This window comes from Chelmon rostratus, chromosome 4, assembly GCF_017976325.1.
Source record: "Chelmon rostratus isolate fCheRos1 chromosome 4, fCheRos1.pri, whole genome shotgun sequence".
NCBI lineage: Eukaryota > Metazoa > Chordata > Actinopteri > Chaetodontiformes > Chaetodontidae > Chelmon > Chelmon rostratus.
Genome location: NC_055661.1, coordinates 30,480,401 through 30,496,350, shown reverse-complemented (window position 1 = coordinate 30,496,350; position 15,950 = coordinate 30,480,401). Strand labels below are relative to the sequence as shown.

The window sequence follows — 15,950 nt, the reverse complement described above, 5'->3', positions numbered from 1 at the left end:
AAGTAGTTTGTGTCACATGTGTCTTCTTCCAGCTCGTTAGGTTATTCAGTTCTCCGCCTCGAGCAGGACAAAGACTACAGCACCAGGTTTTCCTCCTCAGAGGATCAACTTTTGGAACAGAAAGACTTCACACTGCTACAGGCCAGAGTTCAGTCAGAGTTCTGCATCAGTGAAAGACTTTGAGGGTCATAAATGTGAAAGGAAGATGTGAGTTTCCTCTCAGCAAGATTCTAAAATGTTTACATGTTAACTGGGGTGAAGAGAGTCAGCTAATGATGCTAATGACCTGCTGCCATGCAGAGTGAACAGAGGAGCGTTTAGCATCATAAACAACTCGTTAACACTCAACAAATAGCTTCTTAACGAGCTGCTGCACAGATTTCATTCTACTGTCATCTACATAGACAGTGGAAGGTAAACAGATGATTTATTGTTATCTACCTCGACCTGGTGAACAATTCTGCTCACCTGGTGAAGGTTTGGTAGTAATTAATATCAGTGTTTCCCAGCTGTCAACAGTGTTTTCACTACAGAGCTCCGCCCCCCCAGCTCAGTCTCTTATTGTGAAATCCAAACAGACAGTCTGAGAGCTGATAGTTTAGAAAAAATCTCTTTATTCTTTGTTATTTTTAGACACATCAGTTGAAAATCATGAAAACCAATCAGAAACCTCCTGTTCTGCTGCATCAGGTGATTAAATGAGAAGAGAAACCTCCATCAGTCTGCAGATCAAACAAGCTGCTGCTTCTACACTCACTTCAGTTAGGTCTGCATTTCTTCTCTGTTTGAGTCAGACACATTGTCTCTGTCTGAAGCTCTGCTCAGCAGCTGGCAGCTGATTGGACGAGGATAGCCTGTCACCTTAAACGACCAATCGGAAGTAGCCCGTTCTTTGGAGCGTTCCAGTTTAAAACCATTTGAAAATCTGAGAAAAGTCGTGTTAGTCCTGTTAAAAGTCCTGCTGCAGCTGAACAAACAGGAACCAGAGGAGACGCCGTGGTCCCCCCCTCGTCACCTGCAGGTCCTGAATCTGGATCGGGCGCTCACTGCTCCTCTTGGTTGGCGAACACTCCGGCCTCCCAGCGCAGAGCACGCTGGTTTTTATGTCGAATTACACGAGTTGATTCAACAACCTGAAACCAGACGAGACAGAGATGAAGCTTAAAATGTGAGTTTGAACTAATTCAGCCTTCAAAACCTTTCTTTTTGTTGGTGGTGGGCGAGCGGGGGTGTATGAAAGTAAACAATGTAAACAAGCTAGCAGCTGTTGCCCTTTTTTTTATCAGTTGTATTTGCCCAGTTTAATGCTACTAAAACAACTTCCACTGTCATTGCAGTCTGAGTCAAAGATGACTGTGATTGTTTTAAAGAGCCACGATGGAAACCAGTTGGAGAAACCAGTTGGAGAAACCAGTTGGAGAAACCCGCCAGGAGTTTGCTCATGTGGGAACTGTTGGGTCTCTGTAGATAAAGAATTTGGTTTGTATTAAATTGAACTGAACTGTGCCTACGACAGAACTGTCCACTGATCATTCAGGTTTTTGACCTCATGAAGACACAGAATGGAGTTCAGATGAACTATCCAAAGCATTTTGAATTGAAACAGAATAAAACAATAGTTTTTAAAGATAATGAAAAATGTAATTTTCTTTATGAGATGGTGAAAGTTTTGTTGCAGTATGTAGGACATTACTGAGGACTTTCTATGACTCTGTGGTTGCATCTGCAGTCTTTTACTCAGTGGTCTGCTGGGGCTGTGGAAGCTCTGAGAGGGACAGAAAGAGACTGAACAGACTGGTCAGGAGAGCTGGTTCTGTCCTGGACTGCCCTCTGGACACCACTGAGGATGGAGGTGAGAGGAGGATGTTAGCCAACCCCTCCCACCCCCTGCATGTGTAACAGAGTTAAAAATAACTATCATGAGTTTCTTCAAAATTTATTTGCTTTCCTTGTACATAGTTTTGGAGCCACCTGGTGGATTACTCGTGCAACAGCACAGATAGGGTTTCCTCATGCGCACTGTCGTTGACTCGGCAAAATGGAAATATATGCAGGCTGGAGGTGGGTGTATGTGAGCGATGTTGCGATCGTTAGTTCTTTGTTTTATGTTTTAAAATTGTTTTTGCAACTGTCCGTGACCTACACCATGACTATAAACAATACCATAATGTAGTGTGAAAGTTAGAGGCACTTCTGTGCACATATTTTAACTTTATTCACGAGTATTGTCGTGGCTAAATGTAGTTAATGCTAGTTAGCTAGCCATGCACCAGCCGGCTTTTTCCTGGCCGTAATGTCATATTATTTCATGATTTTTGTCATTTCTGTTACACAGCTTTCAAAGGCTACAGCTGTGCTGTCGGTGACCACTGTGTGCTGTTAATTTTTCTTTGCCAGGTAGGCTTTGTTTATTTGGGTTTCACATATTTTTATTTCGTTCCAGTTTGTGACTTATTTAGAATATAAGAGAAAATAGCTCTTGGGTGCTCTGTATAAGGTCATATTATATAATAATACCACTATACGATCATATGGTTTGCAGAATGTATAGAGAAAGACTGTAATGACACTGTGGTGTATATGGGTGTTTATACCAGTCTTTTTAAAAAAGAAAAAAAGGAAATATATGCAGGCTGGAGCTTTCAAAGGCTACAGCTGTGCTGTCGGTGACCACTGTGTGCTGTTAATTTTTCTTTGCCAGAAATAAAGGCAGTGCAAGAGCGAGAGCAAATGCTGTGTGGGCGTGCCATTCTTCCTCACTGTTACACATGACACAGTGGGGGCCCTCAGCAGCTCCTTCAGTAACAGACTGCTGCATCCCCTCTGCAAGAACCCTAAACCTAACCCGCTACCACAGGTCCTTCAGTCCTTCAACCAACAGCTATCAGAGTTCAAGTCAACAGCTTTGCTTGATGCAGCACTGGGTCCTTCTTCATACTGTTTCTGTTTAACATCCTGTTACCACATTCACAACATACCTTGTGCAATATTACATTTTTATTTTCTTTAAGTACTCAATCTAGGCATATATATTTTTCTTGTACTGTGACACATATGTATTTATTACTGTAAACACTGTACTAAATTTATCCATAGCCTCCATGTGCAATTTCAAAATCCCTGTGCAATTCTCTTCAAAAACATTTTCCATTGGCAATTTATCTTTTATATTCCTGCAGTACATTTCTTATAGTTCTTTTCTACAAAATGTACGTATATATCATATGTGTCAGCTTTTTGTTTTGCATTTTTGTTATTGTCTTATTTTTCCTGCTACTATTGCCTGCTGCCTGTAATACATCAATTTCCCCAGCAGGGGATTAAAAATGCCTTATCTTATCAAAACCATAGCAAGATCCGGCAGAGGATGTCAGGTTAACAGACAGGTTAACTGGCTGGTTATCAGGCTGGTTAACATGTAGGAAAAGTGAAATGAAGTCAGGTTGTACCTCGTTATTCACATCATCGACCAGCTGGATGCCTGCATACTGAAAGATAAAAACAGAAGAGAAGCTAAAGTCTGACTGAGCTGCTGTAAATCAAATCAGTTAGATGATGAAATAGTTTTTAGCATCACAGTCCACTGAAACCAGGCAGCCAGGACGTCTTGACGACTCACCGAGCTCTCCTCCAGCTTCAGCTGGACTCGTCTCTCCTCAAAGTCCTGAAGCAGAGTCTCTGTCAGACCTCTGACAGGAGGGGGGGCTGGCTGGACCGCTGCAGGAGACGAGGACTGGGGAGGAGGTGAGGAGATCCAGGGCTGAGCGGTGACGAAGGAAATGGAGGGCAGGCGGACAAAGGGACGAGGAGCTGGAGAGGAAACGCTGATCTTCTCTGAAACACAACAGGAAGGAGAATATACGAATGACATCACATATGACATCATGTGTGACATCAGCTGGGCTGAAGTGTTGACCTCTGACCTCTGTCGCCGTGTGGACTCTGCAACATGTTGATGAGTAAATGTGTCTGTGACTGAGGAGGAAAAACTGTTGACTGGTTACTAATTTACAGAAACTGCAGCTGACCCACCTGAAGCTGCTGAACTTTGGTCATTCTCTCATTAAAGTAACTCATTCTCTGCAGTATAAGTGTGACGAAGAGCAGCATCCACAGCTGACTCCCATTCAGTGCACAACTCAAATCCTTCCTGCCATTTGTTTCAGGTAATCCTTCAAAATTCAACCTCCTGCAGATAATCAACAGTCAGTTTTAATGAAGTCAGCATTCATGTCTCTGCAGCTTCACTGTGTGGTGAAATCCTACCAAGGCTGAGTGTGATAGGCTGGGACACCTGTCAATCAAGGCACAACAGGGAGGAAAATCTTCTGAACAGAACTTTCATTGTGAAAATCCTCCATCAGACTGAGAGAAGTTAAAGGTTTTCTCATTTGTCGCTGCATTCGCTGCAGCGCTGACGTTGCTGATTGGTTGTGATGCAGCTGTAGATTCAATCTGTAGACATGCAGGGATGTGAAGTGGACTGGAGCTAAAATCAAAAGTATACATGGGCAACTGTGTTATTCCTCTTACAGATGAAAACTTTAATTCAGAATTTCATTTTCAGGCTTTTGCTGCTACAGTCTTTGTTTAATCTGAGGTTTCTGGTGGCTAATGCTAGCTAATGTTAGCAAACTGTAAACATATATTTGGGCTCAATCAATATATCAGCTATAACAGCTAGCATAACATTCTAAGATTTCTCAAACTCTCAAACATCCTGGCATCCTTTCTCCTGATGACACAGGACCACTTGATGTCCTTTTTAACTGTATTTCAGACATTAAATCCTGGATGTCAGAGAACTCTCTACAGCTCAACCAGGACTATTGGTACAGGAGACCAGAGACAGAAACTGGCTAGCAAACTACAAGTCGTCTCTTTTAGCTCATGTCAACAAGTTAAAACTCTTGGTGTAACATTTGACGCAGAATTTAATTTTGAGGCTCGTATAAAGGACGTCACATTAAAGGCATGTTATCATTTAAAGAACATCACCAAAGTCCGCCAGTTTCTCTGTCAAGCCAATGCAGAAACACTTTCTCATGCTTTTATTACCTGCAGGATTGATTACTGCAATGCTCTTCCCTCTGGTCTCCTATTTTCCAACTACAATTACTCCAAAACTCAGCCGCTCGAATGCTGACAAAGACCAGAAAGAGAGCTCACATTACACCGATTTAAAGTCTCTGCATTGGCTTCCTGTGCCTTTTAGAACTGATTTTAAAATCTGTGACTACCTCACCAACAGACCTCAGTATGTGAGGCTCCGCGACTGTGTTTCAGATGTGACAGTTTGCAGCACCGGGGCTCCACAGGGTACTGTGCTCTCTCCTCTTCACCCTCTACACGTCGGACTTCAGACACAACACAACCAGCTGCCCCCTCCAGAAGTTCTCCGACGATACAGCCATCGCTGGATGGGTATCGCAGGGAAACGAACTGGAATACAGGGAAGTCATCACTAACTTTGTCGACTGGTGTGGACTAAACCACCTGCACATCAACACCAGCAAGACCAAGGAGATGGTGACAGACTTCTGCAGGAAAGCACCACAGACTACACCGGTGAACATCCAGGGTTTTGACATTGATACCTTGGAGGAGTACAAATACCTGGTGTCCACCTCAACAATAAACTGGACTGGTCCACCAACACTGATGTCCTGTACAGGAAGGACCAAAGTCGTCTCCATCTGCTGAGAAGACTGAGGTTGTTTGGAGTATGTAGGACATTACTGAGGACTTTCTATGACTCTGTGGTTGCATCTGCAGTCTTTTACTCAGTGGTCTGCTGGGGCTGTGGAAGCTCTGAGAGGGACAGAAAGAGACCTGGTTCTGTCCTGGACTGTCCTCTGGACACCACTGAGGATGCAGGTGAGAGGAGGATGTTAGCCAAGCTGACATCCATCACTGACAACCCCTCCCACCCCCTGCATGACACAGTGGGGGCCTCAGCAGCTCCTTCAGTAACAGACTGCTGCATCCATCCTCTAAGAAGGAACGCTACCACAGGTCCTTCATACCATCAGCAGTTCAGTTCTAAATGTAGCTCTGGGTCCATATCCAGACTGTTTTTGCACTGATGTGTGATTTATCATACACCAATTATCTTGTTCAATATTACTTTTTTCACTCTCACTGAGTGCTTTACCTATCAATGCATACTGGTATTCTACTGTGACATATACACTCACCGGCCACTTTATTAGGTACACCTGTCCAACTGCTCGTTAACACAAATTTCTATCAGCCAATCACATGGCAGCAACTCACTGCATTTAGGCATGTAGACATGACGCCTGAATTTATTTAGAATATATTAAAAAATTTATTCTTTTCTTCACAATTCAACTAAAGTAATGATGGTTTAAGGTTGTCCCCCATTACCTGGATGGTAATCCAGACATGATAAGGGCTAAATACCTTTGTTTACAGGTGGGTAGAACTGACTGATGGCCATCTTCGTTGCCTGTTCCACCAAAGGAGCTGGAGAGGAAAGCTGTCCATCAGTTTCCTCCCTGGACGCCCTCAGCTCCCGCAGCTCCTGCTCCCGTCTCAGGGCATCCTCGATCTCCTTCTCAATGAAATCCGGAGCTCCTTGCCCTCTGGACTGCAGGCCGGTGGACTCCAAATTCTCCCTCCAGGACCAAGGCATGGTTGAGCTCATGTCACACAGAGGTGTCAGTGTTGGTGAGGAGGGAGGGGAGGAAGATGAAGAATTCATTATATTTTGTTGGAAGCGTCTTATGTCCTGGATCTCTGAGTCCCCCCCAGAATAGGAAGATGGACCTGAACTCATCTGGCTGATGTATAACTCGGTTTCTTTAGGGTGTCGATGAGGACAGCAAGGTGAAGGGAAGACTTCAGCATCTCCAGACTCAGTCAGAGGTCTTTCTTTTGTCCCCTTGTCTTCGTCTTGTTGGTCAAACTCCCTCTTTATGTCCTCCAGCTCCTGTTGGGGATCTAGACTGTATAGTCCCAGGATCCCTCCCTGTTGTTGAGGCTCCTCCTTCCTTAGGTTCTCCTTTCTAATCTCTCGATGGATGATGAAGCTCACTCGGTTCTTCTCTTTGGCTTTGACAGGCGTTAGCGGTGACTGTAAACGTTTAGTTTTGATCTCGACCATCTCTGCTCTGCTGTCGCTGTGCTTTAGCCCACGAGAGCGTCGTAGGTTCTCCTCGCGTTCCTGAACTAACCGGATCTCCCTTTCAATCGGTGTCTCGTGGTTTCTTGTGGACTTGCTGCTCTTGTTCTCTTGTGTGTCATCGGAGGTGTAGCCACCTCCTACCTCCGCTGACAGCTCCTCCAGGCCGGAGTCCAGGTCGTCAAACACACTGCTCTGCCGGCTGAGGCTTTCCTCGGTCTGGCACACCGTCACCTTCCTCTCTGGGTAGGTCCTATCTTCTTCTGATAGATTAAACAGTGTTGTATTTTCACTCACCTCTACGCTGTGGTAGGTCTCCACCTGCTTTAATAAAGACACACAAGGATCAGACTGCAGAGATCTGTTCAAATGTCCTTTTGAGGACCTCAGCGGGTTGAGGAGTGCAGTCAGCCGGTCCTGCTCCATCTTCAAGAACTGTTGTCGGGCAGCATTGAAGTTGATCTGCTCATTGTCAATGGTCCCGGGCTCAACGGGGTTAAGAAGTTCTGCTCTGGAGCTGACAGGACTGTAGCTCACACTGAAGCCTTCTATCAGTCTGTTTGTAGATTGGCTCAGATCCAGATTCTCTAGTGCACTCAGCTGATCTTTGAATGTTGGGTTCTTTTTTGGTGCTTGGCTGCGAATGATCTCCTTGCGAAGTTTCTTCTCCTCTTCCTCCTGGACCACTTCGATGCCGTTGTTCAGATCCACCTCATACTGCAAGTCTCCATTGCTCTCTGAGAACAGACTCTCTGGCTTCCTTCTGCCGGTGTAAGTTTGTAGCTTAAATCCTTTCTCCTCCTTCAGGGTCGCCAGCTGAGTCTGACGCTGCGGTGAAATCATCCATGTTTCGTTCAACTCGGCCTCGGGACTCGTCGGATCATCCACAAAGGAGTAGAAACCACTGTGACAGCCCAAGCTGCTGCTGGGACTGCTAGGGTCGCTGGGGCTGCTGGGAAGCCACTCATCATCCTGTGACACTGGGATCTGCCGGGCCTGAACGACCACATCCCCGGACCTGTCACCCTGCTGTGAGGAGACGACCACTGAGGAATGATTACGAGCGACAGAGATGCTGTCGGAGGTGAAGACTGTATCGTCCAGGTGGGGGGCGTCACTCTGGGTGGGGCCGGCGATAGTGCGCAAGTCTGAGGGTTGCAGCAGGGGGGACAGAGGCTTCAGCACCCACCTCCTCGGGGTGCTGTCCATGGCTGCAGGGGGTGATGTAGGTTCTGATGGAGGAAGACGCTGAACAGAGCTTGATGTTTGGAAACTCTGAGGAGTTAGAACATCCTGACAGTCTGCTGCTGAGAGTCTCTGAAACAACAGAGAGGACGGTTACTATGGAAACAACAGAGAGGACAGGTCTGTTACTATGGAAACAACAGTATCAGGTTATACTCCTTTCTGCAGCAGAGGAATCAGTGGGTGGATGAACTTTAAAGAAACTAAATGACAAAAAAATCCAATGACGTTTCAGAATGGTTCTGCAAAGCATTGTGGGATTGTTTCAGATCAAAACACAGTTACTGTTTGAATGGCTGCTCCTGCTTTAAAGCCTCCAAATTGGTCAATTAAATTAGATGACTGCCAACATGTAGAAGCCAGTTTTATGTATTTTAAATTTTAGCTGCATCCTGGTAACAAAATGCACCAAAAGTAGTTTGAAAGACTTTTTAATGTTTATTTTGAACTAAAGTTTGACTGTAGACAGAGAACAAGATGATTTAGCCCAAACTGTTCATTTCTATCAGCACTGTGTACATTTACAGTTATTAGTACTGTAACTGTGGTACACCTGTCTTCACTTGGATTAGTTTAATGGGTTACATGAATAAAGCTATAAAATGTGAATTAAATACATAAAACATCCTTCAGTTACCCTCAAAGAATCAGTGGCACAGGAAGTACTCAGGAAGGTATTCACATAATTTATGGAGTAAAAGTACAAATAGCATTTTTTAAAAATACTCAAACACTTCACATTCGAAATGTAACTTGAATAATTATTTGGTATTATAAGTACGAGCAAGCATTGTCTCAAATTGTTCAAAAGTATGTAAAGTAAAAGTACAAATACTTGAAAACTGTACTGAAGTACTGAAGTAGAATGAATCACTGTTGTGTTTTCTGGTTCAGAAGAAATAAATATGAAGTGAGGGAAACGTGAGGAATGTTACCAAAGGTGATTGATCAGTCTGATCAATACACACGAGGTACTTTAAGTCCATGATCCCAGAACTGAAGGATCACATGTGATCTGTTAGAATTAGTTTTCATGTTTTCATCCAGACGAATAAATTACACATGTGCTGAATATACTTTCATCCTCTTGGCAAATTTTGATATATACTGTAAATTACATCCAAAATGATGCAAGACTGAGCCTGAAAGACAGACGATGTTATTATTAATAATAATAATAATAGTTGTTATATATATTTAGATTTGTAGACAGTAACTTGTATTTATTAGTTTGTAACTGTTTGCAATAAAATCTAAATGTGTTTTAAGACATTTGTAAATGTGTATTTGTAGTTCATATACATACATATAATCTTCAGTCTGAGGTCAAAGAGCTTTTCAATGTGATAAAATAACGCGTGTCTGAACGGGGTCAAAGGTTCAAATCCAAACTGAACTACTTGCTCTAGCAGTTTGAACTCGATGAACACTGGCAGTGAGGTCAGAGGTCACAATCACAGAATAAAGTTTTAGAGTTCAGTTACAGTATCGTTGTGAAGAGTTTCTCCTCATTCTGCTCTTATTTTCATTCTTTCTTTTATGGAACTTTTGAACTCTCCTGGATTTATGTCCTGAACACACGTTTGAATTATTTATACTTTGTTTCCCACCAATTATGTTTCTTTTAGTTTAGTTTAGTTTATTTGTTTAGCACAAGTTTAGTACAAGTACAAAAACTGTTCAAGGTGGGAACGAAGCCTCAGCAGGCTTGTACAGAGTTCCACACCTGCCCATATCAATCCCATGACAAGCAGCCAAAAACAATACAAAAGAAACAACAGCATGTTAAATCCAGGAAAGACGCAGCAAGAGCAAGCCACCCACAATCGGGAGGATTGATAAAAACTGTTAGCGAAGGATGAGTACAGGGATCAGGCGGATAACAGGAATTTCTTCAAATGCTTTTTGAAAGCAGAATGGGAGGACATCGATCTTAGTGGTGAGCTTAATTCACTCCAGAGCTCAGGACCTCTAAAAGTAATGTTTAATTGGTGTCTTGAAGTGCGTGTATGAAGAGTAGACTGTTGTTGCTGTGTCTAGTTTGATGTGTGTACATGTGAGGTGGGGATGAACAAATTCTGAAAGGGATCTGGAAGATCTTGTTTCCCATATATAAACTTATGCATGAGTAAGCATGTTTGATAAACATTTACCTTGTCAATGAGGAGTACTTTATAGTTTTTAAAAAGGGGTGCCGAGGGTGCATATCTATTTGAATGGGATATATATCTGAGATATTTCTTCTGTATGACACTTAATGTATTCAGGTATGTAGGATAGGTTGCTGCCCAGACAATGTTACAATAATTAATGAATGGGAACAAAAAGCTATAATATAAGGTTAAATATGCTGAGGAGTGAATTAATGGACAAACCTTCCTCAATATAACCAGCATTTTTGCAGATCTCTTAGAGACAAGGTCGATATGATCAGACCATTTAAGACCACTATCTATTATAACTCCTGGGAATTTAGTAAGCTGAACCAATTCAATTTGAGTATAACTGATAAAGATTTTAGCCAATTCTATAGGATAAGGTTTATTAATATTGCAAAAAAACATGAAGTTACATTTTTTTTTACATTGATGGTAGGTTTGGTCCATTGAAACCATTCCGCAATAGAGGATAGTCCCTCATTGACAGCTTTAATTAAAATATTAAAGTCTTCTTGTAAAGCTACAAGGTTTGGTGCATGTCATGGCCACGTCATTGATGTAAATAAAAAATAGTAAAGGCCCCAGAATTGATCCCTGAGGAACACCAATGTTAATTTGTGATTTCTTGGAAGTAAAGCCTGCCAGATGAACATATTGTTCTCTGTGGGTTAAATAGTTACTGAACCATTTCAGGGCAGCATCCTCCACTCCGTATCTGTTGAGTTTGGCAATCAATATATCATAACTGACCGTATCGAATGCCTTACTCAGGTCCAGGAAGACTCCAAGGGCAAATTTTTTATCATCAAGAGCTGATGATATGTAGTTCACAAGTTGAATGATGGCGTGCTCAGTAGAATGTCGTTTTGAAAGCCATATTGATGTTTATATTGTCAGGGAAGCGGGGACTAAGGGGAACTGAACCCAAATGCAGACACACAAGGGGGCGCTAGGTTCAATTAATAAATTTATTCAACTCAAGGAAACCAGACAACCAAACTCAGAGGGCTAATGGCTAACGACGACGACAAGGGTAACAGAATTCACACAACAACGACACAACACAGGGAAAGACAACACATTACTACAAGACACATGAAAGCGAGGGACGAGACTATGAATAACTAACAATGAATACAATAAAGAACACAAAACGCTCCCGAAGGAGGAAACACAAAGGGCTAAGGAAAACGGAACTGACTACTGAAAGAACTAGATAAGAAAAACTCACAACTCAAAATACATTCCTATAAAACAGAGAAACAAGAATCTAAATAACAAAAGTAATCAAACAGAAAATCGCTCTTTATCGAGGAGAACAAATCAGCAAAGCTATGAACTAAAAAGAAAACAGACACTAAGTTATTAATGTAACAAACAAATGACACGCACAACAGAACTATGACCTGGGAAACTCAACACAGCTAGGGAATGGCAGACAACACTAAGGACGGGTACACTACATAAAACAAGACATGAACACGAACGAAGACCAGAACAAGACGATAAACTAACTAGAACTGTGGCGAACTAAAGACAAAGACGAACCAAGGAACAACTCAGACCTGAACAGAAACACGGACGTGAACAAAGGTAACGCAACAAGAAACACAACTCGGACAGGACAAAGGGATCACGATGACAAACACTCACTTACTGGCTAGGACTATGATAAGGAATCAAGGACAACAAGGATACATGGACTTGGCTATGAGACACAGACAACGACCTGACAAGGACAAAGGGGAAGACACGGACTTAAATACACTAGGGAGGAACACTAATGACACACAGGTGGAAACAATCAGACAATCACACGGGAGGGAAAACACAGGAAGTAAAGCAACACAAAGACACATGACATGAACCTTCAAAATAAAACAGGAAGTAGCAAAACCCAGGCAAAGATGAGACACAATGGGGAACTTAACAAAATACAAACAAGACAGGGCGAGGGTAGAGACTAAGACAATACAGAACTCTAACATAAAACATGGTATGACTGAGACAATGGCAAGGATCAACAAGAGAAAACTAAACAAAACTGCGGTGCATGGCACGGGTCATGACATATATAAAATATTGTCGGCTGCTAAGTGATTAAATAACCTAGAATAGACTCGTTTTTCCAAGATATGCATGGTAGAATTATTATTGGCCTGTAATTACTGAATTCCTTGGAGCCTCCTGTCTTGAAGATCGGTGTGACTTTAGCAATTTTTAAGTCCTGGGGGACAATTCCAGTTTTAAGAGACAGAGAGAGGATGTGAGCGAGGGGTTTGATGATATAATCAATGGTCTCTTTAATGAGGATACTTTTGATGCCATCATGACCATGAGCTGTATTTTTCAATGACAGAGTGATCTTACGAACCTCTTGTAAAGTTGGTGGAGAGGAGGATCCTGGCCTTTGATCATAGAACAGGGATCTATGTCAGAGCCACTGATGCTAGATGCTAGTTCCGAACCAACAGATATAAAAAAAGACATTAAAGCCATTAGCGATATCAATAGGGTTAGAGAGAACCCCCCTCTTACCATTCATCTCGACAGGGGCAGCAAATGGAGATTTAGTGTCGGTTCAGTTCAGTAGGTGATTAATGAGGCGCCATGTAGCTTTAATGTTATTGGATGCTTGAGTAAACTGATTAGAAATATGTTTTCTTTGCTTTTCTTACTAAGGCTGTGAATTGTTTTTTACATTTCTTATAGGTTACAGTATTTATAGGGGAGGGGTTAAAAATAGATCTCTTATAAAGTTTTTTTTTCAGTTATCCACGGCTTCCCCTTAGAGGATTTATGTCTAGATTTTGTGCTCACCAAAGGAAAAGATACATCTGAAGCCTCATTAAAGGACTGTAAAAGTAATTCATATGCAGTATTCACGTCGTGTGACAGGAGTACCTCATCCCATATGATAATGCCAATGGCTGACTTAAAATTCTCAAAGCTGTCTCTGGAGAATTTACGATATTTTTTTGGCTCATTCTTCAAAGACAGGAAGGTGGTCAGAGACATCACAGAGCATTGATGTTTCTTCTGTCTCTGAATACTACCATGCCATGGAAAAGAAGACAGGCTGTCATGGTTACTTAATCCACCCCCTGAACTGCAGATTGTTGTCAGCCCTCTCAGCAGCTTAATCTTTAGCTTCAACCTGCTGTTAGCGGAGCACGCGACAGACTGTGAAGCGATGTGATTGGATGTTCGTTAGTGAAAAGCACCCTGGGAGTCGTAGTTGACTCCTCTCCTTCAGTCATGATGGAGCTTTTGATCAAAGAAGCAGATATTTTCAACCAGTTTCATGTCCACTGTGAGTCACTGACTATCTGCCGATGAAGCTACGAGACAGAAGAGGACACAGCAGGACACAAACTGACAAACTTCGAGTCGTTGGTGTGTCTGTGTGTTTAGTCAATAACGAGCATCATGTTTGCTTCCTCCTGCAGCTCTGTCTTCAGCTCTAAAATAGTCTTCAGTTGAGCAGGATCTGATCATCTGACACAGGACAGCCAATCACATACTTCACATGAACGTGTCTGTTCCAGGAGTTACATACATTAGCATCGTAGCATTAGTTGTGTCTGTGTGTCAGTGATAAGCCCCGCCCTCTGACTGACTCTGCTGCTGTGAGCTGATAACAGACAGAGAGACAGACGGAGACAGAGAGACAGACAGAGACAGAAAGACAGACAGACAGAGACAGAGAGACAGACGGACAGACAGACAGACGGAGACAGACAGAGAGACAGACGGAGACAGAGAGACAGACAGAGACAGAAAGACAGACAGACAGAGACAGAGAGACAGACGGACAGACAGACAGACGGAGACAGACAGAGAGACAGACGGAGAGACAGATGGAGACAGAAAGACAGACAGAGAGACAGACAGAGACAGAGAGACAGACAGGCAGAGAGACATACTGAGACAGAAAGACAGACAGAGACAGACAGAGAGACAGACAGAGAGAGAGAGAGACAGAGTGCAGACAGACAGACAGAGACAGACAGACAGACAGACAAAGGGTAGACAGGGACAGACAGACAGAGCAACTCCTCTTCAAACTGTGTGTGTTTATGTGATTTGTGGCTTTAATGTTCATGTTGTTATGAGTCAGTCTGAGGTGATCAATATCCAACTTTAATTACTGTTCAGAACATTCTGATCAATATTCAGATATTCATTTTAATAAATAAAACTCATCATCGCTGTTAATGGAGAGTTTTTATATGAATAAAAAGTGTTTGAAGCTGAGGTCAAACCTTCAGAACTCTCAGCTGCTTTTCTTTATATTTAGACATTAAAATTGTTCTAATCAAATATATAATATAATCAAATAATCAAATATATATCTAATCAATATGATCTAAATATGAAAAACACAATGTGTTGTTAAAGCAGTTTCTCTTACCTGAGATCAGCTTCCTGTCAGCAGCAGCAGAAACTCTGAATGAACAATAACTGACTGACATGACAAAGTTCAGCTTCAATCGTCCAATCAGAGACTCCGCCCACCACACACACACACATGCACACACACAGACACACACACACACACACACACACACACACACACACACACACAGGACCTTCCCAGTGATCAGCCGCTTCAGCTCGAGCTGCTTCTGATCTTTGCTCAGCTGAAGCATCAAGCAGCTCTTTGAAGATTTAAAGATACAGCTTCACTTTATTAAAGCGGACACAAACGATCATTCTGGGAAATCTTTAAATTATATATTATATATATTTATACACATACATACATACATATACACTGACTCGAGACAAGCCTGTCTTCACTGTAGCTGAGAATTATCATTGTTATTAAGAGTTTACTGAATTACTTTATTCTATTTTATTATTTTATAGTTTATCATGCAGTGTTTCTGTATCTTTGTACATTTTCCATCATTTGACATGTTTTATTGTCTCATATGTTTGTATCTCACTCTGTACTTACAGTGTTTGTATGTACATGAAGTACTCTATGAAATCTCTCTGACTGATGCCTGTACTTGTAATGGAGTACTGCAATATTACTCAAAGTTACCTGTCAATGATTCCTTCAATCAAAGACGAATCTGTCCCCTTAAATCTGATCAGTTTTATTTTATGAATTCTGCCGATGAGAATAAAACAAAACCACAGAAGCAGAGAAGAGAGGAAACAAAGACGTGAAGAGACGGAGTGGAAACACTGACTGAAAGCAGCAGGTTACAGAAACTCACAGGAAGACTCTTTACTGCACTTTAAAGAGTTCACACTCTGATGGACCTTTAACACTTTACCTCAGAGAATAACTGGATTTATTTTCTGTGGACAGTTTTCATTTAGTGGCCTTCACCTCAGACCTGCTGACAACACAAACACCTGACCCTCCTCTTCCTCAAGATGAT

The 15,950-nt window shown here is 42.2% G+C and overlaps 1 protein-coding gene across 1 annotated transcript; it reads right to left on the bottom strand.

Moving 5' to 3' along the window:
- Positions 1-629: 629 nt before the first annotated feature.
- Positions 630-15,118, bottom strand: LOC121605582 (mitotic spindle positioning). Its single transcript, XM_041935553.1, has 5 exons — positions 14,966-15,118; positions 6,427-8,464; positions 3,620-3,834; positions 3,450-3,488; positions 630-1,133 (listed from the first exon to the last, which is right to left on the bottom strand). Exons 2-5 carry the CDS (start codon positions 8,354-8,356, stop codon positions 1,044-1,046), a joined length of 2,274 nt encoding a protein of 757 aa, XP_041791487.1. The 5' UTR covers positions 8,357-8,464; positions 14,966-15,118; the 3' UTR covers positions 630-1,043.
- Positions 15,119-15,950: the final 832 nt, after the last annotated feature.